The sequence below is a fragment of the Rhopilema esculentum genome, chromosome 2 (genome assembly GCF_057945365.1).
Source record: "Rhopilema esculentum isolate cy_ngs chromosome 2, ASM5794536v1, whole genome shotgun sequence".
NCBI classification, from domain to species: domain Eukaryota; kingdom Metazoa; phylum Cnidaria; class Scyphozoa; order Rhizostomeae; family Rhizostomatidae; genus Rhopilema; species Rhopilema esculentum.
In genome coordinates, this window is record NC_142816.1 from 3,771,294 (window position 1) to 3,798,229 (window position 26,936).

Below are 26,936 nucleotides of genomic sequence, written 5' to 3' on the forward strand. Positions count from 1 at the left end.
GGTCAAAACAGGTCTCAAAATAAGGAATTTAAAGAACTAGGCCCGAGCTAGGTTCCTTATAAAAAAAAAAGCGTGTACACGACAAGACAACATTGGACAGTTAGCGCGGCGAACGAGTTGAAAGCATAATTGATACAAAAAGGCAGACACAATAAAGTTAAAATGATCTGGAAAAGAGGCATGGACCAAGACCGTGTATGACACGGAGATACGACACCAGAAAATTACAAAGGAAGTGGAACCTTCAAGTCTTAAAGACCGTGTATGACACGGAGATACGACACCAGAAAATTACAAAGGAAGTGGAACCTTCAAGTCTTAAAGACCGTGTATGACACGGAGATACGACACCAGAAAATTACAAAGGAAGTGGAACCTTCAAGTCTTAAAGACCGTGTATGACACGGAGATACGACACCAGAAAATTACAAAGGAAGTGGAACCTTCAAGTCTTAAAGAAAGGGAATATAGGCAGCTACATGGGTAGATAAGAAGGAATAAGAAGAATATACATGAATGATACTTCCAAATTATTGGAATCAGGCCTTCCTAGCCTATGCGTTAGGTAGTTTTTTAGATATGATGTTTTTATGTTCGAAAAAGCCTTTGTTCAATTGGAAAGGAATCTGGTAACGGTATCTTTGTTCAATTGGAAAGGCCTGACAGAAGGACAAAAACGGGAACGGTATTGTATCCTGGTGATATATTTTAAAGGAGCCGATTGTGTATTTCTTACAAGAGAATACCATTTTAGGAACTCAGTAGAAATTGCCTTAAATTCAATAAGTAGTTTCAGGCTTTCCAAAAACAAAAATTCAAAGGAAGGGGGTGTTATTCCTGACGATCAATATCTTTATCGTTAAGAATTATTGCTTTATTGGACGACAAGTATGCATTTCTAAATTGCTCTTCTTGTTTCAAAGATGTTGAAAAAACTCTGTTTATCAATTCCTCTCTTACTCTCTTCTCTAAATCAAATAGGTGTTCGTCTTGAACCCCCATCTTTCTGACTGCTTTTGCCAGCTCAAGTAAATATTCGCTGTTGTATCCACTTGGTCCCACAGATGTTGCTATTTGCTTCGCTATTTCAGCCGGGGGTGCATCACCAAGGAACTCTTCATTGTCCTCTGTTGCGATATAGACGTAGACAGGGAACCGCAATAGCCCGGCCTCCTTTGGATGAAAGTCTACGCTGTGCAAGGAGTAGCCTCCTTTTTCACGGTGGTTCAAGTACGCCATCACCTCTGGGACTGAGGCAGGAAGCACTTGATAGGCCATACCCCACGTGATTTCCTATAAACGAGTACAAAGATTTTTAAAAATTGTAATTTCCACCATTTCAACCCCCTTCCATATTACAGCTTTACTAAATACCAATATTGTAATATTTCAGTTACAATCTTAAAGTGATTGGACGTACAAAAACTTTCAATGAAGAAATCAACATTGTAAGAGGGCAGAGGAAAAGAAATAACAAATACGTTGATGACTTGAAGAGGTAGTGAAATTGCGGGGTTGTCAACTTTTGAACGTGATTATTGTGGTGTTCCAGCTACTTTTGGCCAGGATTATTGCTTGAAATTTGCAAAGTTTACTTGCAAACTAGGTTTGAATATCAGAAAGCAGAATGCCGTTTGAAATGTCATGAAAGCAAAGTTGAATAGCAAAATCAAAGAAGTGTCCATCCTGAACAAATGGTAGAAGCGTTGCTTTTCTTCTCGGAGCCAAAAACAAAAAGATGGTCGAAATATTAGGGCGCTTAGGGTATATTAGGGTTCAAAAAAGTTTTGTTGCATAAATGAGTTTAGGGGTAGCCTTAATGAGATTTTTTGCTTAATAGATTGGTTGGTCCTCGAAAGTAATTGTCATGAGATATTGAATAAAAATGAAGAATGTAAAATTCCACTAACCTCATCTTTTGGTATAAGAGTAACCACTCTTCCAGGCTGAAAAATAGAAATATTTTAATTCATAATTTGCACGCTTAAAGATCCGAGGTGCAGATCAGTGGCGGCTCCAGCCTGGGATAAATGGGGGGGGGGGGGACAAAAGGTGTGTCATGGACCACGCCTTTATGGACCACGCCTTTATGGACCACGCCCTTTCCCCCCTGATTGAAACATTTTCTTCCGGAGGATACAACTCTTGTCTCCCAAGAAATGTCATTTAAATGTGATGATCTAGATAACGTACATATCCCCCCCCCCCCCGAAGATTTCTCATCAGGTTTGCAAGAATCTAAAAGAACCAACTTTCTGAAAAAGTGGGGGGGACTAGTCCCCCCCATTCCCCCCTGGCTCCGCCACTGGTGCATATCAACTTATAGAAATCACATACACCTTTGGTGAAAATGAATTCCGTATCCTTCAGAGAGAGTCTATTGTGGAATGCCCGTAGCGATGAATTCAGATTGACAAGGTAAGGTAATCATGAAATCCTAAAAAAGAACGCTCCTGGGATGCAAGTAACTGTACGTGCTACAATTGTCCTTGAATTCAATTTAAAACTCTAAATGTATTTTGTAAACTGCTTTAGCGATGTAAACTCGAAAATAGGAGGCAATCGAACAAATTCTGCAGAAAACTTTAACGTTGAAGAAGGCCAAAAAAGGATGGCTGATGGAGCCCTGGTGGATTTTTTCAGGAGGCATTGGTCACTCTTGGCAACCTTGCAAATCAGCTTTCGAAATGTAACATTTTTCTTTCATTCAAGACATTGCGAACTAAAAGCGACATTATGTCAGTCGAAATACCTTACCAAAAGGCTCTGTTGATATGTCTATTTTTATATTGTTGAAACTGAGGGCCAGGGCCGACGAAAGGGGGGGGGGGGGGGGAAGAGAGCAAATTGCCCCAGGGCCTCGAGGTCTAAGAAGCCTCAAAAAGTAATGAATTCCATTTTAAGAATGGAATTAATCAGAAGTAGCAAATGTATGCCTAAAAATTTTAAACCATTTTAGCGAAAAGTTTTGAACCATTGCAGGAATATGATTGTAAGAAAAGTTCTGAAATGCTTTTTAAGCTGGTCTGAAGGGCATGGTTGCAAAAATTTTCTGCTTCCTCCTCTCGCATGGGGGTCTCGTCTCTCGGTTTTGCCCCAAGGCCCCCGAAACCTCTTGGCAGTCCTGATGAGAGCCACTTTTTGGAAAATTGAAAGTTGGTATCATTGGGGAAATTAATCTCCAGCATTAGTGAGTAGTGAGGTCAGTGGCGGCGTCAAGGGGTGGTATGGGGGGGTTATTACCCCCCCCACTTTTCTGAAAATATGGTCTACATATTTCTTCTAAAAATGGATTAAAAAACGCTGGGTAGGGGTAGATCAAATTTCCTAAGGAAAATTAACTTCGTACAAATCACTGAAACAAGGCAAAAGGGGCGTGGTCCCACTGGCCGCGCCCATTACCCTCCCACTCTGTAATAGCTGGCGCCGCCACTGAGTGAGGTTACCTTTTTGTCTCAGAAATCCACTTTTTCGATAGATAATCTCTTTTTATAATACATTTACGTGATGGTAAACACAGATTATTGTCATCTGATATTTTTTACAAATAGAAAATGTTCAATAGATTCATTTGTCTATTATGAAAAAAAACATTTCGTTGACACTTCTTTCATAGCAGCTTATTTCATTGCAAATCATAGACCCACCCCAGGGAAAAATTAAATGAGAAGGAGGTAGCGAAAGAAAGCCAAACGAGGAAACTTGCAGGGGCATAGCTAGCGGGGGCTACTGTGTTGGGGGAAGGGATGCTGCTGTGTAGGAGGGGGGGGTGACAACCCCTATACTTAATGAGCTAGTCGGTAAATCTTCAGCTGGTCCACAAAATCCTTACTTTGTCGGTCAAATCGTCTATCGGTAGGTTAAATAGCGTTTGATGAGTCGAACAGGATACAGATCGGGGGTAGTGGCTGGGAAAAAGAGGCCAAGGGGGCTATACCTACTTAAAGCACTTGATCAGTCGAAAAATGCCAACATTTTACTACTTTGTTGGAGCTGCATCCCTGTCTTCTCAAAACGATGATTATTTCAGCTTGACTTCAAAAGCGGCGTGCGTCTCATGTGATAGACGGGGTGCTTAGGGGGCCGAGTCCCCCCTTATAGAAATTTTTTTTTCATTTTTATATTGTCATTATTTTTACTTTGTCTCTTATACTTTTCATCTTACCATTTTTTACTCAAAGTTTACCTATCTACTTCTATGCGAGGGAGCTTACACACTTTTTTATAGAATATATGTATATATGTATATTGAGGCTCAAAATTGCTAAAATTTAAGAATAATTTGAGAATTTTCTCACAAAGCAAAACAACTGTCACTTTGATATTTATGATGAAGCAACACACCAAAAAAGATTTAATATTTTTCTTTTATCTTAAGGCGAATTTACACCTTGTGTTGGGCAAGAATAATTTAGGAATAATCTTAGGCCCAAAATCGAAAAGAATATTGAGGCTCGGCAAAAAATTAGGTATTCTTATAAAAAAGTGTGTAAACATATTATACACTGTCAGAAAGGCCTTAAAATTCGTCAAGTCTGCCCGCAGGCTAGAAAGGCCTAGTGTTAAATCAGTAACTCACATTTCCAGGAACTCCTCTATGATCTGTGCTGCCTTGCCAAAATCTTCTCATAAACCCAGTAATATAACCAGTGATCTTTCTTGAATATGGGAAATTCGTCTTCCAAATGAGCGAACCGTATCCAAAGATCCATATCGAGTCTGCATTTTCCGGTTGGCATGTTGCATCAGTCTGGACGTTATTAGTTGAGTCCCAAGTATCGGGTTCGTCTGTCGGCGGCATGGTATAATTTCTACTGAGACGCCTTCCAAATGAACCAGGCAGGTGACTCCACCTTATGACAACCGTTCTTGCTTTCAGTTCGTTACAAGGCCGACCAACTTCAAGTGCATCACAAACCCACGAGAGCCTTTGCAGATCACGAAGTAGTCTCCGATGGCTCCATGAACAAAACCATACTATTGTCATAAAAGAAGAATCGAACAGAGGATCGAACAATCAATGAAAACCTTCGTGTTTTCAACCACTACTTTCTGTGGTCCGAAACGTTGAATTGGATTGTTTACAGAGCAAAGATCAGCAAGATAGGCTACCTGCTGTCGTCACGTGGTGGTCACATGTTTCAAGGGTCCATTGAACAAGACAAGCATGTACACAAGGATTCCTGGGGAAATTTGCTCTAAGTTCGCACATGCTAAAAACATGCTTTATCATAAATTAATTTACTAACTCGGGAATGAATCACCAATGCAATATAAAGGGCATAAAGCTCCCTCAGAAAAACTGCCATAGACATCAGAAGGTCAGTCATGAGGCTACGTTCCCACATCATCGAAAGCGAGTTAGGCCCTAGCACAATTTGTACATCAGTGAAAGAAGAGTTTATTTGCCATCTATAACGAGGTTTTCGTTTATAGTATCAAAACTTTTTGAAAAACAGATTTGATGGCTAAGAATTTGATAGGCTGAATGCAGTTAAGAACTTTCTGTGAGTAAGAGAGACTTGAGAAAGCTTCACCCAGCTTTTGTCCCGGATAAAATATATTTCATTCAATCATGCATTAACTTTTGAGAAATAAAAGACTAAGATCGCAAAGATTGGAGACTTGTTCTCAGAGGAATTCTACCAGACAAGACGATGGCTCGGATTCTCGCAGCAAACCATAATTCTGTCGATGTAGAGAGGCTGATTCCCACCTACAACAAGATAGAAGCAGGTGGGGATGCAGCATAGCTCCAGAAAACTAATGAATAGATAAATATTGCAATGAATACGCTCGATCTCGCAAGTTTCGAGTTCTGAGAAAAGCTGCAAAGATATGGCTCTAAAAAACCAAAATATACCAAAGTCTGGGAAGCAAGGCTGATTTAAGGGAGTTTTTGAAGTTGAAAGGAAATGAAAAATAACCTTGACAGAGATCCGAACAAACCATGTAAAAGAGTTTCCTTTCGATAACTTTTTGCTCACATATCAAGACATTGCTATATGTAGTTAATTCTTATTAACCCAATCCATTTATTGTAAAGAATGAACTTTTGCTACTTATACTTCATTCACTTAAGAATTTGCCCAATTAGGACATGCTATTTGCACTATGATGGCAGTTTCTATATTTGCTACCCCCGTGATGCCAATCCCAGCAAAGTACCACCTCCCTTTACTTGAAAGTAGAGGTCTGGAGCACAGGCTAGATATTTTGCTTATCTAAAAATCGCTGCAATTTATCGAGCTTTTCAGATCTTTCTCTGAAAATATATAGGGAGGGGTGTGGAGGTGGAGGGAGGTGGAGGGGTGTGGAGGTGGAGGGAGGTGGAGGGGTGTGGAGGTGGAGGGAGGTGGAGGGGTGTGGAGGTGGAGGGAGGTGGAGGGGTGTGGAGGTGGAGGGAGGTGGAGGGGTGTGGAGGTGGAGGGGTGTGGAGGTGGAGGGAGGTGGAGGGGTGTGGAGGTGGAGGGAGGTGGAGGGGTGTGGAGGTGGAGGGAGGTGGAGGGGTGTGGAGGTGGAGGGAGGTGGAGGGGTGTGGAGGTGGAGGGAGGTGGAGGGGTGTGGAGGTGGAGGGAGGTGGAGGGGTGTGGAGGTGGAGGGAGGTGGAGGGGTGTGGAGGTGGAGGGAGGTGGAGGGGTGTGGAGGTGGAGGGAGGTGGAGGGGTGTGGAGGTGGAGGGAGGTGGAGGGGTGTGGAGGTGGAGGGAGGTGGAGGGGTGTGGAGGTGGAGGGAGGTGGAGGGGTGTGGAGGTGGAGGGAGGTGGAGGGGTGTGGAGGTGGAGGGAGGTGGAGGGGTGTGGAGGTGGAGGGGTGTGGAGGTGGAGGGAGGTGGAGGGGTGTGGAGGTGGAGGGAGGTGGAGGGGTGTGGAGGTGGAGGGAGGTGGAGGTGGAGGGAGGGTTAATGTGCAAAGGCGAGGGTTCTGCTAACTTTCACTCAGAACTCTGTAATTGAAATAATAGACACCAGGCGCACGAAAAAATAATTAAAGGCAGAAACGAAAACCACATCACACCAAATATTTTTCAATAAAATCAAATGAAGGCCTAACATTAATACGATTAAAATATATTTGTGTTCATTTTGCAACAATACTTTTGATACCACTCCGTACTTTTGAATTGACAAGAAAGGACTAATATCAGGATATAAAATTTTCACCTGATTACAAGCAAAATAACTGAAAACAATGCGAATCCTAAATTAGTTAAACTGATATTCCACATTATTCGCATAGTAGCTTGTACATTATTATATCTTTTTACCATGAAGCAATCTTCCTAGGATACGGCAGTAAAATTGTATAAGATATTAAACATAATAATTAGGTTTTATTTTGTATGACTTGTAATTATGTCTAAGATATATAAATACATTTTAATGAAAAAGGACACTAACATTGGTTATTCTTAGGTGAATATCAGTTAAGTATCTTCCATTTCTGTTTTTGTTTAGAAAACATATATCTTTTAAAGGTATTCTGTTTCGTGAAAAAATATCTCATAGACAATGGACTGGAAAATCTGTGAGGAATTTGCTAGAATATAGAATACTTCATATAGTAGCGTAGTGAGGGGAAGGCGAGAGGGGGCGAAGCCATTTCCCCAATGGCAAGAAATTAAGGACCGAGATATCAGGAGCCAAGGGGGGGGGGGGGTGGGGTGGGGGTTGGCCTTCCAAAAAAACCTTGAGTAGAATAAGTAAAATACTTTTATTTTGTAAAATATGTCTGTTGTTAGACGTATTTATCAGGACTGCCCCCCCTAAACAAAAAGTTGTATCTCGGTCTTGGCAAGAAATATCTTTGAAAAGGGCGTTATCTGACGTTCAAAAGGATATGGACCCCAATCTAACCACCGCCGCTGACTTCATGATGTATATATGTAGCTCAATGCTACGACCTCACAACAGAAAGCAAAAGAAATGGAAATCAGGTTAGGAGCCAGGAAGGTCTAGGTACCTGGACACCAAAACAACATTTCACGCTCCCCGGCGTGAAAATCGGAGTAGCAACTTAGAACCGTCCTGTTCTTAACACCAAAAGCGTGCACAGCTTTATGGCAGACATGTAACCAGTAACTTTCATTATATTGAATTCGCTTTAAAATATTTCCTTTAATGTTCGAGATCTTTCTCTTTTTAAATGACTTGTAAGAGCTTTTTCTTGAACTTCAAATTTGATTTCATGGAACTTTTAACAAAAAATCAGAATGTGAGTTTCTTAAGAATGCATGTTTCTTTGTTTGGGAAGGTTCAATGGAAATGACAAAATACATCACCCAAATCTTACAGAAACCGTCCTTGCGACAACGAGGGAGCTGAGAAGTTTGAAATTTGATTATGTTCTACCACGCAAAATCTAAGGATTCTTTTCTCGAATCAAATAACATCTTATGCGACCTGTCAGGCCATTTCAAAAATTAAACTAATTCTACTTATATAGTTACATAAAATGAAAATATTGTAAGAAAATTAAGTAAATTCATAAACCCCTTAGCTTACTTTCTTAGAAAAACTGCTGTATGTAATAAACCATTAAAATAAGTTGTTGATATCATAACTTAGCGTGAACATGTCAAGTGCAGGGTCTGCTACTTCCACTATAAGTGATTCAGCTGTTTAAAGTTAAAGAGAAGAAAATGAAGAAGACAAAGAATTAAAAGAAGGAGAAAACGAGAAGAAAAAGAGAAGAAAATATAAGAAGAAGAAAGATTAAACTAAAAAATTAAAAAAATTAAAGATAAAGTTTACGGAACATTGTTAAATTTTGAAAAGTATTAGAAGAAGATAGAACAACCAGGGAAAAGGATAAGATAGAAAAAAGAGGATATGTTACGATAAGAAGGTTGAAGAATGATAAGAAGAATAAGAAGGAAGACAAGAGAGAGATAGAATTAGGGGGAAATGAAAAGATTGGAAAATAATATGGAAAAAAGACGAAAGAAGAATGCGGTAGAGAATGGCAAACAAGAGAAATTCCTAAAAATTATAGAAACAAATATACATGCGTAAAAAAGGGTCAATTAAGTATGTTTTTATCAGGTTCAGGTAAATTGTTATGAAATTAATGCATTATACGGTTTAACACGAGTAAGCATGAAACTCTAGGCAGTTTTCCTTTTTCTGAGATAGGGTAAAACATAATTAAATATTCTAAGATCTACGCTAATTAACAACAAATGATAAATATTTCTAGCTCACGTGATGCGCATAATCTGCATAATTTAAATATTGTGTTATCAAATCCACTCTGATAAAAGCACACAATGCTACACACCTTATTTCATAATTCAGTTGTATTAATGTTAATGCTCCACTTAGGTGTGATCGATTTAATGAATTTAGCGAATAACTAATGTATTTTGTAATGATTAATTAAATTTATTTAGTATATTAACGTCTATTGTTAATATAACTTAATGCTAAAATATGTAGAATTAGCAATGAAACAATTGCAAACCAATCTTTTAGAGCTAATCCACCTGAAGCCATTTGGTAATCCTTGAGGCGACTCATGTCCATTCTCAGCGCTGACAAATGCCGTTGAACCTCTTGCTGAGAATGAATGAGAGGTTTTATTTGCTCCTCCACAGAAAGATGTGTATCTGTCGAGACATGAAGATGGGACCTGGTGTCTGAATCGTCCTCACTGCTACCTGGCAAATTTTCATGACTTGACCTTTAAAAAGACACAACACATTTATGAAGAGATGCGGTAGATAAGCGTTTTAGCACTATCAATGCCAAGATCAGGGAATGACAGCTATTTAGGGGGGAGGGGAGAAATCTTTCTAATATTGTTGCCCTACAGTTAATTAGAAATAGTCATTTCCCTCTTACCAGCGAAACAAACAAAGGGAGTGGGTTCTGTTGCTATTGTTGATCATTTCAAACATTTTTCGTTTTCAAAATATAAGTTGATGTTAAAACCAGAGTCAATACCTGTCCAGATCTCCTTGACAAGAGATGTCTCGTTTTGGTACAAAATCATCACGACGAGGCTCCACTATGCTTGGTAATCTGTTGGAAACAGATGGCCTAAGGGTTGAAGATTTGACGTTAGGAATGCTGGCACATCGCTTGAACACTGGAGCCACGTGTCGATTGACTGTTTTGATGATACACTTGTGCTCGTATTGACTGAGATCTGTGCCTTGATCCCAGGGTCGTAGACTAGCAAAAAGAAAAGATATAGCAATCAATCATTTAGACAAGGCTTTAGTGTTGCAAAGAAAGTGATGAATACAAATAAAGCTGTTTGGCCCTGGAAGAATTACTTCGAATAACGAAAAACATACTCGTTGTATTTGTATATCCAAGTATGAGGACTATCTGCCAGGGGGTCACGCTCAAAGAATCTTGGTTTCCAATCTTCAGCCTTTTCTTTCAGTTCTTTGTGTAAGGCGCGTTGGTTGTCTTCCAAAACTAACTTTTCTCTTGTTGCCGATTCCTGGTTGTGAAAGGAAACAAGGAACAGGCTGTGTTAGTAACCGAGTCAGTATAAATTGAGAGGAAAAGACTATAGGAGACTTATTTCATTACGAGGTAAGTAGAAGGGGTCCATATCCTCTTGTTTTTCCAACAATTCCAACAAAGCAGCGAAATTTGCAATCTTTTCTGACAAATCTGGCGGCATGAGGGGCTTGTAACCAATGTTACTTCCCCTTTGATGCAAACGTACCCGCGGTATGGGGGGGTTCAACATAAATGCAAACGTTACGGACGGGTTGTGTAACGAAGAATTATACGAAACGAGCACTCCAAAACCAACCTGATCTTGTGTTTTGATAGCTTCTGTGACCTTCGCCCAAAGTTTCTCTGATTCAAAATCTTCCTGATTCTTCGCATCGACTGTGAAACGTTTAAGTCGGTCTTTCTTCGCTTCTACAGGGTCGAAAAATATCTCTGCCAAAGGCTCGTCATCCTGTTGACAAGAACCAGCAAGCACGTGCAAACCACATATATTTAATCACAAGAAAGGAAAAAGATTGTTGGGCTTATCATTATGATAACATCGCTTGTCTAGGCCTTAAAACGTTATATTTTTCTCCAAAACGTCACGGTTTAACTTGGTTTTATTTGTCTTAAATGCCAGGGCTTTTGACAAACATGCTTTGTATACTTGTAGTTGATAAACCACCAGATTAACAGGCAGAGGGTACTTTCCTTGCTCTTTAAATCAACTGCCTGTGACAACATTTACAATCAAATCACAAGGTACCGCACATGTTTTATGTCACAAAGTTACGCAGATCTTTTGCAAATGAGCCTCGCTATCAATGTCCTTACACGTTGTGAATAGCACAGGGTAGCTGTGCTGCACATGCGCGAAAAAAACCACATGGTGTTTTAAGGTCTTCTTTCTTAGAATACGCAAAGTACCTCAAAGTATATAAACTGCACCTTAAAGTAAATAAATTTTCAAATAATACAGCTCTACCAAATCACCAGGGAAGCGAAGTAGATGCAATTGTTAATGTTTATGTATACAATAACGACCGTTTTCAATTAAAGAAGAAGTCCCACAGGCTCGGCAGCTTTTGATCAATTAAGCAATACAGAATATTGGTAATTAAAAATCTTTTTCGCAAACCTGCGAATCTCTTTGAGAATATTCTGTAATGAAGATTTCTGCATCCTGTGAAAAACATAAAATAAGCTGATTTGTCAAAGAAAAAACGTGAATATTTTTCAAATCTTTAAGTGAAAGTCAGAACACTAAGACATAGAAATTAGTCGTGAAATAAATGAACAAACTGCAAATATCTTGAGTAACTCACCCATTTTCCTTCAATTTTAGATAATACATCTTTGCTCATCTTAATTTTGCCACTAATCTTGTTACTCTGTGCACTTTTATTCCAAAATGGCTAAAAAAATTAAAACTAAGCATTCAGAATCGAAGCATTGAGAATTCGTTTGTAATATTTTCGAAACCTGAGCATGATAGGGGTAACTAAAAAAATGATTTAACAATAATGCTTAAGAATTAATATAAATAGAGTAAATATATCTTTGAAAATACAATGTGCATTTCATTCGAAAATGCTTTAACAATGTTATCCGGGAGTCCTACTTCAGGCTAATAGCATTTTTTATTGTGCATCCGTGGCAAAGGCGAAAAAGAGTCAGGTCGCAGAGAAGGGGAAGCAGCTTGTTGATAATACGATAAAAATTACTGACAAAAGCCTTGATTTGCAATAAATAAGCTATTTTAACCAATTTACGTGGCAATATGGACTAAAACATGACTCCAAAAAACAGAATCGTGGGACTTTTGGAATGCGATTTGCCATGGAAACATGACGTTGTCACAATCAGCTTATGACATTTCCGGTTATACATAAACCCTTCAAGAATATTTTGCTTACAGAGAGAGAATCAGGTACCTAAATCGACATTGAACCTAGATGTTCATTGTTGGGACTCATTGGTTCCAAATTATGATTTGCAGTATCTGAATGTATGGGTTGACTTGTAGATAAGGCAAATAGTTTAAACTAAACCCTGAACACAATCTTTAATTTATCTTACCTTCAATTTGAACTCGATTTCTGCACTATACCCAGTTTTTTCACATTTTATCACCACCTTTCCACCCATCTCGGCTGTTAACGTTCCAAGCAGTATTCCTGTGGTGAACAGAAATGATAAACGGTAAAAAGCAATAATCGAAAACTAAGCTCTAGTTTATGCTAAAGAGACAATAATTTAATAATGCCAGACAGAAATTAAGTTACTTGTGTCCACCTTAAGTGTAAGGATACCTTAAGCCTAACACAGATGATGTTGCCAACACCAGTCATAAAGAAGTTATAAAAACATATCAAACAATCTTTTGGTGGTACAAAACTTGTAAATAGCTTTGAAAAAAAGCAAACATTTAGTAAACTAAAGCTTTTCGTCTGAAACTCTTCAGAGTTTAAAACGTCAGAACATAGATCGAAAACTCTACGCTAAGAAAAACATATAAAAGAGAATCACGATTCTGGTAATTAAGGGACCTTGAAGCAGCACCATAAGGAGGCTCGCCTACCTTTGATGTGAGCATATGGCATATTTACGACATAATCTTCGCCAAGTCGCAAAAGCGTAACTGTTGCAGTTCCATCCAAAATGGCGGAAGAAGAATTCCCTGAAACGAATCCCAAACAATAGGGTTTAAATACAAGTAAAAACAGAAATAAAGGGATGAAAACTGGTAAGATAACCCGAACAGGGAAACTTGTTCAGCAACTAATAAAATCAACTTTCTTTTCTTTTATTCTTTTTGGCATTTTGAAACACTGAGCCTTTTAAAAAATACTACATCTTTTAAAATGGCGTCTTTGTAACTAAATGTTGTTACAAAAAGAAAATGCGATGAAAATCATGGAAATTATAATAATTCTTATAACTTACCACACAATTGATTTCATTAAATGAATATGCAATAAACCCACAATCCAGGACAGATAGAGGTGTGGTTTTTGAAAATTGAAAACAGGCCCAAAGCTTGAACGATGGAAGAAGCTGAAGGTCGGTTGTCACTACTCATTCTAAGTAAAATTACTCACTAAATACCAACGCATTCACAAAGTACTTGAAATAAGTATTTAAAACTTGCGCACGCTCAAAACTGTGCTCGTTATTCGTGCAGCCAAGCCAATCATGGAAAAATCATGGAAGAATTATGGGGAATATCTTTGAGTCTCTATCTACGCTACCTGTAATTAAAGAACAGTGGAAATGCTTCTCTGTTTCATCTGGTTCAGAAGTGCGAATATTTAAACTTGAATTTTGATGCAGCCCTTCCAACTCACCGTAAAATTTTGACTTTGCAAGAATAGATCCGTAAGTGACGTAGCCATCTTTCCTGTTCGAACAATAGAACGCGGAGACAGGAGGATGATGGGACACTTGCTCCGCGATGAAAAATGTTTTCGATCCGTTACCTTGATTTGGCCACATGCAACGGAAAGTCTCGCCAATGATAGGGTTGTATGGTTTCTTCAAGCCCTGGAAAAAAATGAAAGGTTAAGAACATAGTACTGGCTCAAGCAATGTCACGCGGGACACAACACAGACAAGTACTCTGAGATCTGCAGGGTACTGAGATCTGATCTGCAAAGTGACCAGAGAATCTGGCAAAAAACCGGAGAATCTGCCAAGAGACCGGAAAATCAACTAAAAGACCGGAACAACAGTCAAGAGACCGGAGAATCAGTAAAGTGACCGGAGAATTAGCTAAGGTACCGGAGAATCTGCCAGGGGTCAAGATAATATGATTCTTTAGAAACATATAGCATCAACATTGAAATCTGGTTTTATACAAGATACCTATTTTAAAAAAACTTTGTTATCATTTTTTTCTATAGCTGCCTGAAAGCACATCAAGTTAATAAGGATATCAAACGAGGAATTCAAAAATTTGTCTAAGTTATAAGAGTGGCCAGTTTCAAGTAAAAACACCTGCAGACAGGATTTGCTCTAAATTGTCAGACAAACGCAAAAGGCATAATTAAAGGGACTTACGCAATCTCTACTTAAAATTAAATTTTTATGATTTCTTATGTAAACTTTTGCAAAAATTGGGTTTCTTGAACATCGTGATTAAAATCTCATTAACCTATTTCTCTTAAGAAAACTGAATTTAGATAAATTCCTCTTTCTAAAGGCCGTTTGTTTTGCATCAATCAACATTCAAATTAAACATCCACTGATTAAAAATCACATCATCAATGCGGATTAAGCAATTTTGCCATTTAAACACAGTTGCTTATAAGTCATCATGATGTGATAAGTCATCATGATGTGCTCTTGATAAAACGACAAGAAGAGCATCAGGATTCAGACTGCATCTAGAGTTTGGTAAATAGAAAAGGAAACAGAGAAGCTACGAGATAACAGAATCAAAGAATCGTGTATGGTTGTTGTGAAACAAATCTACAGCAAAAAGAATGAAGAAGAATTTGACAATTAACATTCATTTTGCCACTCATCGACCAGGGAATAGCGTTTACTGAAGATCATTAGCTCCAGTTAATCACACGTTCCAGTTGAGCAAATGTTCCAGTTAAGCAAACGTTCCTGTTAAGCAAACGTTCCAGATAAGCAAACGTTCCAGTTGAGCAAAGATTCCAGTTAAGCAAAGTTCCAGTTAAGCAAACGTTCCAGATAAGCAAACGTTCCAGTTAGCAAACGTTCCAGTTAAGCAAACGTTCCTGTTAAGCAAACGTTCCAGTTAAGCAAACGTTCCTGTTAAGCAAATGTTCCAGTTAGTAAAACGTTCCAGTTAAGCAAACGTTCCAGATAAGCAAACGTTCCAGTTAAGCAAACGTTCCAGTTAAGCAAACGTTCCAGTTAAGCAAACGTTCCAGTTAAGCAAACGTTCCTGTTAAGCAAACGTTCCAGATAAGCAAACGTTCCAGATAAGCAAACGTTCCAGTTAGCAAACGCTCCTGTTTCGCTGTTTAGCAGCAGAATGAACTTCACTTCTGCATCTGTCTCCGCATGTCGCAGCTTTTTCCCAGATATTTCTTATTTACCTAAGTCTCAAAGACTGACAATTTTCATCTTTCAAGCTTTTCTAATACCAATTACTTTAGTTTCCAACAGTGTCGTGCTGATGGGCCTAACCCGAACCAAATCATCTGGCTCAAAGTTGTTGATTATTTCTCTATGCATAACAGACCTGCTGGTAGGAGCTTTATTATTGCCTTTGATGTGCGCTCATCAAATATCATCCACGATGCAAACAAATTGCATTGTCAGGTTCGCAGTACTGTCTTTGTCCTTCACCCTTCTAACATTAGATTTTTTAATCGCCCTAGGAATCGGCATCGAACGGCTTATAGTTTTAAAGTATCCGTTGCAACACTGGTTCTTTCGATGGGAATCTGCTCGTAAGTACGTCTTGCTGTGTATGATTTTCTTTACATTGGCTAAAGCATCCGCCACTGTTCTTGTAGCAGAATACAGGGGAGATGCCAAGATATTCAATTTTTTGACTTTAGTGTTCTTATTAGTTTCTTCTGCCATTCTAGTGAGCTCGTACTCGATACTCTACCGCCACGTCCGAAACAGTGTGAACAAGTTGTACAACGGAAATGACAACCATATACAGTCCAGATCTAAACAACTCAGGCATGATATGGCCTTAGCAAGATCTGTTACCGTCATTCTTTGTTTCCAGCTTTCAATGTGGACACCATATTTTACTGCTTCGTTAATTTGGTTTTTTCAAAAATCCAGTGATGAACAACTAACAGGGCATACTCTATCCGCATTAATTTGGACATTTTTGCCTTTGTTCACAAATTCAAGTGCAAACGCATTTATTTACTCTTATTACAATAGGCCGTTAAGGCAATACATAGTGGAAACATATTCCTTTGTGTTTCGATTTATTCCAAGAAGAAGAAAGACGAGGAAAATTTCCAAAGAACAGCGAAGCACGAAAAAAACTAAAGAAAGCAATGTTTAGTCTTGAAGAGATTTTAGTACAACTACAAGTACAGCCCGTCAGAGGCTCTTGGATTGGGAAGGCGTATACAATTTAGTGTTCAGATGCGATTAAAGAAGCCAGAAACTTTCATCCCCTATAACTACATGTGGCCTGTCCTTATCAAAAGCTAAATGAGGCTTTTTCTCATTTGAAGCTACATGTCGCCTGTCCTCATTCCAAGCTGAATGCGGCCTGTTCTTATTTCAAGCTAAACAAAGTGTACCCTTACTTCAAGCTAAATGAGGCATGTCCTCATTTCAAGCTACATGTGGCCGGTACCTAACATTCAAGTTCAAGCAGGCGCCATGAAGTTTCTTTCGTATTCAGTTCAAAAGTAAATTTATCTACGAAGTTATCAATAAGCTGTAACTACCAAAAATGGGTCCACAGCTGTTGCTACGTCACAGTTAACCTGGATGTTCATTGTTATAAACACAGGGACAAGGACACCACCTGCCAATGGACACCCAAAAGGGGATAAATGCAGCCCCAAAGTATTCATGTAGCGATATCTTCGTTGAGGTAGCCAGACAATGGAAACTTTCTACATTAAACAGTTTATGGACGGTACTAGACGGAGTATTTTCGAAACTTCAAGGGTCAATCACTACAAACAGTCCAGCATCTTGGTTCCGAATTTTAGCATGTCATCCTCCTGCGTAAGGTATCTAGCTTGCTACTTAAGATAATTGAAATAAAAACCTGAGACATTGATCAATATTAACAAACTTATGATCAGTTCTTTACTATCTTCCATTATTAACAAAACTTTGTTGATATTTTGAAACATAGCAAAAAGTAAGTAAGTACCTAAATTTAACTTCGACACAGATGTTTGTCAACTTAGCGATACTAACTGCCCCTTGAACATAAACTGGCCTATTTTCCCGAGGTCTGCAGAATCACAAGTGATGGCGTGTAAAATTCTTACGGAATTGACAAAATAAATCACCTTTGGTTTCTTGTAAAAGCCCGATAGATACCACTTGACAACTTCTTTTATCCTTATGTAAGGGTCTTCTTCGCATGCAGCCCTAGAACAATTACAAAAGGCGGTTGTGAATTATGATGCGGACTGATACTAAGTTTAAAAAATGCATTGCATAGAATGATGTCACACATTTACAGCAGAAATATCTCGTCTTTCATCAACGACGGACGTCGAGATAAGAAAACTATTTAGTAATAATAGCAATGAAATATATCTTAACTAGGAGAGACAAGCCGGTGAAATATTCTATTGTTTAATGATATATTTTATCAGTTAACTGGTAGATGATGCTGAAAATAAGCAATCCATTCTTTTTTAGTTAACCGATTCGTCGTAGCAAATGGTAGAATATTTAAATATCAAGAATATCAAGAATAGATGTGCCCTAAAAATGTTACCTATGTTTTTTGATTAAACATTTCACCAAACATTTTACTCAACTTCTGTTTAGTGAAGTTAAGCGAAGTTTAGCGAGAATGGCAAAACGTGACTAAATTTTTCACTAAACTTCACTCAAAAGAAAACTATTTAGTAATAATAGCAATGAAATATATCTTAACTAGGAGACACGTGTCAACGATTGATTATAGAATAAAAGAACTATTTAGAAAATTGCAATTGACCGCCTCTTTCATATTTGGTGTGCAGATATTTGCATATTTCCAGAAATAATTAATTATTGAAATATATCTGCATAATTAAAGTATAATAATGTTAATATATGCTACATAATCACAACACAGGATACAAGTATCGTAAGTGTTTATTAAGAATTCCAAATGGTAGAATAGCTACATAAATATGCATATAAAAAACTCTCCATAATGGAGCATGTTCAAGTTTTAGAATATTTATTGTAGAGAATATTTGAGAATATTTATTGTTAGAAAGTTTGAGTGTTTGAGAACACAGAGATTTTTAAGGAGTCAGAGAACACAGAAATTTTAAAGAAACTTTTAATTATAAAATCTGTCGGTTTTCAAAACGTCCAGCCCAGCAAAATTACTGAAATTCATTCCTTAATGGAAATCGCATAATTAATGCTAATTATTTTACAACAGTAGCAATAAATTTTAATTCATGAATCGTTATAAACTAGGCAGTATTTTAAATGTAATAAATGAAAATAATGTTAATTTATGACGAGAAGCTACCTACTTACTTTCGGAGATCACATGGATAATAACTACTGATTAGATATTCATGATAAATCATGCCAATCTTAGGCCAGGAGTCGTGGTGTACTTAAATCGTTCACCAGGCAGACAATTCACAGATATAATCTATGTTAATTTATGTTAATTTACTACACGTATTGCTTCTTACTGTGCAACGCTATTAGCATCAAAATTACTGTGGTACAACTTATGTTAGATTATAATTAAAACAGGGTCTTTGATGTACTTTAGCAGTTTATCAGGAGGTTTATGTAATATTATGATTTATGATAACTCATGTTAATTTACCACATGCACCGTAACTTACTTTGCAAGGTAATCTGCATGATAATAATAGTCTGATAATTTATCCAAGAACGATCTCGGCTCCAGAATAAAGGTAGGCAGCGTGACTTTGGATAAATCCATGCCAGGTCGAACCTACGATAAAGCATGAGGCATTCACTAGACACGACAATAAGGTAAGACCATGGTTTGACGTTAAAATGACGCAGGTCGTACAAAATATAGGAAAGGAAAGTAACTCAGAACTCCAAACCACCCGTACGTTTTGCTTGGAGAGAATAGACCATACAGCGACAGAGTGCACAAAATAAACAGACCATAAATATACGGGAACTTCCCAGAGTCAAATAAAGCGATGCTACAGTCTAAAAGGCACGTGATCAAAATGAATTAGCCAGCGGAAATATAGAAATGTTTTTGGAAACAATTGTAGACTTTTAAAGACTATTAAGATAGTTCATATAAACACTTTTTATCTTTGTTTTTTTATCTATCGAAATCACCAAAGCTCTGGCCACTCACTTGGTCACCAAGTAGCAGCCACAAACGAATTGCTGAATGACCAAAACGTAAAAAAAACACTGATTGGCTAAACAAAATCTACCATGTTGGAATGCATAAATTATCTTACCAGAAAATATTGGAGTTTAACTTTATGGACCAAAGTAAATCTGAAGTTCTTTCGAGTTATTTGGAAATTCATTTACCTGCTTGAGTAAAGCCCACAAAATACTTTTATTGTCCTCCTCCATTTCTTCAACAGCCTCTCCTTCCTACAAAAGAATGATGCAATCGTGAGTAGTAAAATTAATATGAGCCACGCGAAATGCGTTATTCCGATATATATGTAAACAATTCTCGTTAAACTTATAGCAGGATACCAAGGATTGTAAGATGTCATATGCCTCTCGATGGTCTTGACGATTTAAGATTAGAACAAGATAAAGTAGGGATGATAATTGCAGGGAATTTTGAAAACTATTTTTGGTGACATAATTCAGGTTTGGGAAACTTTTGGAAGTGTCTTCTATTGTAGCGAGAGCTGAAAATTGCAGGTTTCAGACAACAGTGCAAGAAATAAAAGAAGGGAATGAAACCAATGTATGAAGGTACATAAAATACACAAAATTCAATAAGTACAAGTAGTTAGAAAAGGCAATTTTAGGGATATTTGATTAGATGGAGAAGGAAGAAAGATTGTCAGTGTGTCGAGTATAGGAAAACAAGGAAATATCAGACACTTATGGATTTTCCTGGAACTGCTTAGGAATACCTAGAACTCACCTCGCCGAGATATTCGATTGTAGCTACCGAGTATTCAGATTCTTCATGAGGCTCCATTTCAACTGCATGGCTGAACACTGAAAGGCCAAGACCAAACCACAAATGATGAAAATATCTAAGGAGTCCTTATAATTACTCAAGACTCAACAATCACCCAAGAACATTGGTAAGTCAGATGGCGCCTCACATCTGGCTTGCGAATAGGACTTTCAAAGAGGGAAATCCTTCAGCATTAGAAACTGTTTTACAGGGTAGCTTCAACAATTCATCAAACAGCAACTCCCCTTGTTGCAACCCCTTTATTGAGTGGCAGATGAATTCTGCATTTTTCAAGCATTAAGTAAAAACATACTAAGATATTCTACAAGTAAAAGCAAAATTTCCTTACCATAGATAGATTGTATGCATTAGGCATCACTACATAAAAATTAAACACGATTCCAAATCCTTCAGATGTAACTTGGAAATAATGATCTGATGAACTTGATAAAAATTTTACTTCCGCTTCCTTATTGGTTAGTTCTTAGAAATACCTTATCACTTACATTCTTCGTTTTCAGCTTTATCAGAATGGTCATTGTCATCGATGCTTGAAACATCATCTGATTTCTCCTGCACAAATGTAGAGACTTTTGATCATAAATCCATTTAAAGAACTTACTGAAGCTAGCAGCTTTATGAGTTACGTAAGTACAAATAAAATGCCTGCCAAAAGTCTTGGAACAAGGGGAAATTCAACCATCTCCCTCTGCCCCTTGGAAAAGTATTGCTTCACGGTAAAAAAGAAGAGGATTAAGTTTTTCCTGTGAATTGTATGACACCTTTGTAAACTATCAACATTATTCTGGAGTGGGGGGGGGGGGGGGGTGTGGAGGCGATATTTGGGGAAAGGAATGTAAAAATAGAAAAATGCGACGCAAATTTCTGGGTGCTTCAAATTGTACTTTTAGCAGGGGTTTGAGCTAGAATTTATCATTTTACATTAATGTTATTGAAAATCAAACCTGGAGTTCGAATCAGGAAAATCAAATCAGACAATCACAATTAAAAAATCAGACAGCAAAATTCATATTAACAAAAGCATTTCACAGGAACAAATGTGCAATGAAAACATTATGTATTGTTGGCGCACATGGTCACTTCATTTCGAATATACTGGAACCTAATAACTGACGTCATTATTGCTTATGACTGATGTCAAGAAGATTTTAAGTCACATCTATACTATAAATTTTTAAACAGAATACGTCAGTGATTGCTCTTCTAAACATTCGCCCTAAATATTTGAGCCAAGATACAAGCTGATTCGGAATGAGAAATGCTTTGATATACAGTCATTTTCGATGATGTATTTATGCCCCCCTTTGAGCTTTGTCTACGCTGGTGTCACACAGATTTCAAGTAACATCTACATTATAAATTTTCAGACATCATTTATGTATATTTTCTAAGCAAGTGAAGATATTTTCGTTACTTACAGCAGCAAACGCATCTTCGTCATGTTCATCGTCATTTCCTGAAACAAGTTGAATTTTTCGTAACAACGATGCTCTATATATAAATGTGTTGTGAAAAGCTTCAATCAAGGCTTTGATTTTGGAATATGGTGAAGAAAGGCTCAATTCCCTCTCATCTAAATACACTAAGGTCTATAATTTTGGATGCCCAGGGAGAAAAATTAGGCAGATCAGACGATCTGTACGTGAAAGAAGCTGCTTCTTAACGCATCATTTAAAGCTTACCTCTAATCCATATTAACTGCCAAATATACCAGACTACTAGCCTTAGTTTTTACTGTTCAATGGACAATGATTACAGGGAACTAGGACATAGAAAAACATAACTGAAAAACGAACCTAGAACTTATAATAAGAAGGGGAATCCAGGATAATATAGAATCTTCTCATTAAGAATACGTCAGAAAAATGCGGGAAAACGCGAGAAAAACTCGTGTGTATAAAGGCTGTCGCTCAAAGTATAAAACAGACCCGGATCTTTAAACCTATTGCTGTTGGATCTAACAACGATTTGCTGGATTTAAACAAAGAAACTGAAACTGCATCAAATGTCTTTACGAAACCAACTCTGATCATACCTAGCTCTGAACCATCTTTTCCACCATACAAATCACTTATCCTATAAACAGAGGAATAATAAATATTGATAATTGTTTAGAACATTTAACAGCTGATATCATTACCCTGAGTTTGACCATTATTACGTATAATGTGGCGTCCAATGTGAAACAGGCTTACGTATTTTTTTCTGTGTGCATATTCAGTATTTAACTGTGTATGTATAATTATAATGCAGTATATGTATATGCAGTAGTATAAATTGTTATTAGATATTTTTAGGTCTATGTCCAATTCCAGGGGGTAGTTATGTTATATTGCTCCTCCAAGGTTCCGTCCTTGTAATGTTGTTTAGTACTTCGCCGTGTTTTGATTAATTTGTTATTGTAAGTTTTCACACTGAATAGAAAAAAAGCTGAAATTATCTAAGGCAATTCTAGGGTAGCAGAAAGAGATCTTATTCATAACTCTGTGCTTAAACTGTCCCTCTTGATTAATGAAAAAATGAAGTCGGGATTAAGGTTAATATAGGACAGAGAGAGGAATATGAAGAAAACGACAAGAATGGAAAATAAGAAAAAACAGTACAAGGAAAAGAATAAAACTTACATGACTTTCTCTGGGTTGATAAAACTCGATTTCTGTGCAACTTCTATCGCATCCATCCAGCAGTGACCTGAAAGGCACGTGATCAAAATGGATTAGCCAGTGGAAATATAGGAATGTCCTTGGAAACAATTATTATCTTTTAAAGACTATTAAGATGTTCATATAAACACTTTTTATCTTTGTCACCAAGTTCTTTCACTTGGTCATCAAGTAGCAGCCACAAACGAATGGCTGAATGACCAAAACGTAAACAAAAACAGATTGGCTAAACAAAACTAATGTTGAAATGCATAAATTATCATACCAGAAAATACTGGAGTTTAACTTTATGGATCAAAGTAAATCTAAAGTACGATTTATAGGATTTAAAATTACATACAATCCCTTCCAACGATCTTACAACTGGCCTAAACGGCAGAAATGTCGCAAGTGTCATAAAAACACAGCAAAATACTACAATAACTAATAACAATAATAATTAATCATTATAAATAATCACTTTATAGTAACCAATCAAAGTCTTTATGCATTTTCTAGTAAATTTATGCATAGAGGGTTAAGCAATTAAATATCTCACCCATTGATATCGTTGGAGCACGAAGAATGAGGTGATCCCTGGGCATTGGCTGGGCTAATGAGCCAGCAATCTCTCCTTTTGGACCCTGGAAAGAAGTTACAAGATAAAGAAAGGTCGGAAGATAGAATATGTATCATTAGGTGAATTGATTTCAAAACACAAATAGAGGCTAACTGTGGTTTTGTTGTAGAATGATGGCAATGTAATGCATGTAATGCCGAGAAGACATTCACATGCAATTGAACCTACCACAATCTTAAAATCACATACCTACAATGCTTGTCAAAAGCCTTGGTACATTCATTTCTTAAGACTATGGTACACTACACTAAATCTTTTAATATTCGATACTACCTCCCCTCCATCGAATAATGTTGTTAATGCAAACTTAAGATGATCGGCGTGATATGAATTCCTTTCTGACTGCTATGATGTTTTACTCTACAACAAGCATTGCTTTTGGGAGAAGGAGTGTGGTGCCGGTCTTCAATACAGAAACAGTGAATCTTTCTATAACAACAACTAAGCAACAGGGCTTACAAAGGGGTTTTGGCAGAGATTGCATTTTTCTAAAATGTATGATATTTATTGATCTTTATAAATACATTCTTTTCTTTCAGCTTTCTTATTACTCTGTTGTTCCGTGATTCCGAGATGCAAGTGACGCGTACAAAAATGAGTAAGACTAGATAGATCAGACTGACATCAGATAAGCTCCGGAAAATACTGGCACTTGGTGCTCAAACGGGTACCCTGGGTTCCAGAGCGTCAGTGTCGAGGAAATAGGGTGTTAGGAAATATGGGGTTGCGGGAGAGTGCGGAGGAGGAGAGGAGAGAGGAAGACTTCCTCCCTTCTCTCTTCCTCCGCACTTCCCCGCAACCCCCTATTACATTTGACGCTCTGGAACCCAGGGTATCAAACGGGTTGATTTCAACACTTATCACAACACTTAGTAGTTGTTGGAGGCTGACCACACAATAAAAAGCTTCATCCTTCAGTTTAAAGGGAATCGACAGATACTCAAGTTACTCAACCTATTTGCCAATCAAAACTGGCCAATCACTAAGCCTGATACAACTGATTGATTGGCCAATAGTCAAGTGAGATTAACAGAACGAGCTGTACATGCTGTCATAACAACACAGAACGCATTCCCCAGACATTTTTTTATCATTATACAACGTTTTATAATCGAAACAGTATAAAAAAGGACAGCATAATTTCCTGACATATGCTAAAAATATTTTGATACAATGCTCCCTCTCTTATGACACGAAGAATTGTACGCCACTGATCTTCTTCACATTAAGAACCGAATGCCACCCCTTGGTAAAATTCATAAATTACTAATAACTTAAAATAACAAGAAAATAATCAAAACGTTAAATCAAATTAACTATTTAAAAAAATGGGTCAAAATGAAAAAGCAATCACAATAATTAATAATTTAATTACAAATTTATTTTATAATAGAAATCATAAAAATGGTGTATTTAAAAAATGAATTATATCGTCGGCTATCAAAATTATTCGAATAGATTCAAACATTTTTAAACAGTTTTAAAAATTTATCAGTTCATCACCATCAGTTTATCGTGAGTGAATTGCCCCCAGCATAATATATACATCATTGTTCCCGCCATATAAAAAAACTTAAATATGTATCATGTGACTTTTTCACAGTTAATTCAAACTGACGTAGCTCGGCAGAGCGAATATTGATTTGAGAAAAGAAATGAATCACACCACAGAAATCATAGTAATTGATTTACGCATCATTCGGTTTGAGTGATTCGGATTCCCAAAACAACGGGCCTACCGTCTGCTCGCATACTTTGTTGTTGTTTATTATCCAGCGACACACATCCAGTTGCTTACGAAATCGCTCTCTACGATCCATTAGCGAGTCTCTCTCTTTGCTTCTCTGATAAATTTCTCTAGCTAAAAGCCAGCGTCCAACGCCTTACTGAAGTTTTTGAACAATAAAACAATTTATGACTGTACGCTCTTTCATACACACAATTATTTGATGATACTTGTGTGTACGAAAGATGATACTTGATGAGGAATATTCCTTTCAAGCAATCAAAACAAACAACTTTTTACACATTAATCTCGAGAGGGTAGTTAAGCTGTTAATGGACTTTGTGACCATTAAAATCCATACTGGCTGAAATAAAACATTCACAGACGGGATGTTCATTGTAGTAAAAGGGTTTAGCGGATATCGTTTTTTTACTCGCTGGAGGACAATAATATCAGCCCTGAACAAAATATTCTCCATTGCGCTAAAGAACCCGCCATATCGCCAGCTCAACAGTTTTCCAGTGCAAGTTTGGAACGTGACAAAACTGTTGCGGTTCGCCCTTGCGTTTACACTAGCATTGTGGAACCGAGACGATTTTGCTCTGCTATCCGGAACAGTTTTGTTCCTGCTTTGAAAGCGAACGAATTCTGTACCGTCAAGGTTCCGTTTTAGAACGGGACAGTGTAAATACCTATCCGGGACGATTCTGTCACGGATTCACAATGAGGTCTTTTGTATGGCTGTTTCAGGTAATCGAGGCATTGATTTTGGACGATTTTTTAGACGAGGGAATTGCCAAGATGGATGTTGAAAATTCAAACTACGATTTCAAATTCCTTATCGCCGTGTTAAATCAAGTGGCAGCGATCGCTGGGCTGAATATCATCTATTCAGCAGCCATTTACGATGGTTACCACCGTCTTCGAAGAAAAGAAAAGAAAAATTCTGAAGAAAAGAGGATGACTTTGAAGATTCTGGGCAGTTTTGTCTTCATACTTATTTCTTATTGTCTCCAAGTCCAAGCCTTGATTGCCTCCGTTGATGAAATATAGCCTCCTTTAAACAATGTTCTACCATTGAATTTAGGTCGTACCGGTACAGTGTAAACGGAACGACTAAACGGAACAATTTGGAACCGCGACAGTGTAAACACTTGCGAACCGTAACGGTACAAAATTGTCCCGGGACAGTGTAAACGGGGTCTATGTCAAAATTCGTCGGTTAATACGTACGTCAAGACAGGTGTGCCGATTTCATAGAGATGGCTGATTTAAAAAGTTAGGAAGGAGGGCTGTGCTGAAGATAACTTCTAGAGGCCATACCCATAACCACACCCAATATACTATACTGATAGAAGAACGCTCTTTGACACAAAATTAGTGGCATTGTTGAAGGTTAACAACGCAGAATTCGTCAAAGCAAATATCTGTTAGCTTTTTAAGGGAGGGGAGGCTGGGGGCTGACCCCCAAACTCTATCTGAATTTTAACAGGGGCTGATCCTTCACAGCCCTCTTGCAAGGCACCTAGGTATCAGATGCTGTAAAAAAGCTTTCATTGCCATATAATTATTGCTCTCACAAACTTTATTTGGAAAAGCAACACTGAGTTGTGTTTAATACTCTGTTGATTAATTTGTCAAACTC

General features: G+C 37.7%; 2 protein-coding genes across 4 annotated transcripts in view; both read right to left on the minus strand.

Moving 5' to 3' along the window:
* Positions 1-75: 75 nt before the first annotated feature.
* On the minus strand, positions 76-5,508 carry LOC135695447 (glutathione-specific gamma-glutamylcyclotransferase 1). 2 transcript variants are annotated; one of them, XR_016144006.1, is made up of 4 exons: positions 4,580-5,508; positions 1,911-1,946; positions 444-1,293; positions 76-242 (listed from the first exon to the last, which is right to left on the minus strand). XR_016144006.1 is itself a non-coding variant. In XM_065214535.2 (3 exons), the coding sequence occupies exons 1-3, from the start codon at positions 4,985-4,987 to the stop codon at positions 832-834; spliced, it is 906 nt and encodes a 301-aa protein (XP_065070607.1). In that variant the 5' UTR covers positions 4,988-5,508; the 3' UTR covers positions 76-831. The 2 variants fall into 2 exon arrangements, 1 of the variants encoding a protein (XP_065070607.1); XM_065214535.2 differs by having other exon boundaries at positions 76-1,293.
* Positions 5,509-7,008: 1,500 nt separating this feature from the next.
* LOC135695643 (oxysterol-binding protein-related protein 8) overlaps positions 7,009-26,936 on the minus strand; it is a 39,010-nt gene continuing 19,082 nt past the window's right edge. For both annotated transcript variants that reach the window (XM_065214788.2, XM_065214789.2), the window contains 18 exons: positions 23,485-23,569; positions 22,908-22,974; positions 22,319-22,359; positions 21,702-21,739; positions 20,769-20,835; positions 20,224-20,300; positions 19,647-19,712; positions 18,962-19,074; positions 17,438-17,519; positions 13,802-13,997; positions 13,036-13,134; positions 12,534-12,631; positions 11,780-11,869; positions 11,593-11,637; positions 10,771-10,923; positions 10,298-10,449; positions 9,942-10,172; positions 7,009-9,678 (listed from right to left, as the gene is read on the minus strand). In XM_065214788.2, the coding sequence (XP_065070860.2) occupies positions 9,393-9,678; positions 9,942-10,172; positions 10,298-10,449; positions 10,771-10,923; positions 11,593-11,637; positions 11,780-11,869; positions 12,534-12,631; positions 13,036-13,134; positions 13,802-13,997; positions 17,438-17,519; positions 18,962-19,074; positions 19,647-19,712; positions 20,224-20,300; positions 20,769-20,835; positions 21,702-21,739; positions 22,319-22,359; positions 22,908-22,974; positions 23,485-23,569 (1,986 nt within the window). In that variant the 3' untranslated portion in view covers positions 7,009-9,392. The remainder of the gene's footprint in view (positions 9,679-9,941; positions 10,173-10,297; positions 10,450-10,770; positions 10,924-11,592; positions 11,638-11,779; positions 11,870-12,533; positions 12,632-13,035; positions 13,135-13,801; positions 13,998-17,437; positions 17,520-18,961; positions 19,075-19,646; positions 19,713-20,223; positions 20,301-20,768; positions 20,836-21,701; positions 21,740-22,318; positions 22,360-22,907; positions 22,975-23,484; positions 23,570-26,936) is intronic.

Bases quoted from the DNA above. Each gene is read 5' to 3' on its own strand.
- LOC135695447 (XM_065214535.2), bottom strand. From the start codon at position 4,987: ATGACAATAGTATGGTTTTGTTCATGGAGCCATCGGAGACTACTTCGT. The intron at 1,947-4,579 runs GTGAGTTACTGA...TCTATTTTTCAG, and splicing joins ATAGAGGAGTTCCTGGAAAT to CCTGGAAGAGTGGTTACTCT. The intron at 1,294-1,910 runs GTTAGTGGAATT...ACTCGTTTATAG, and splicing joins CTCTTATACCAAAAGATGAG to GAAATCACGTGGGGTATGGC.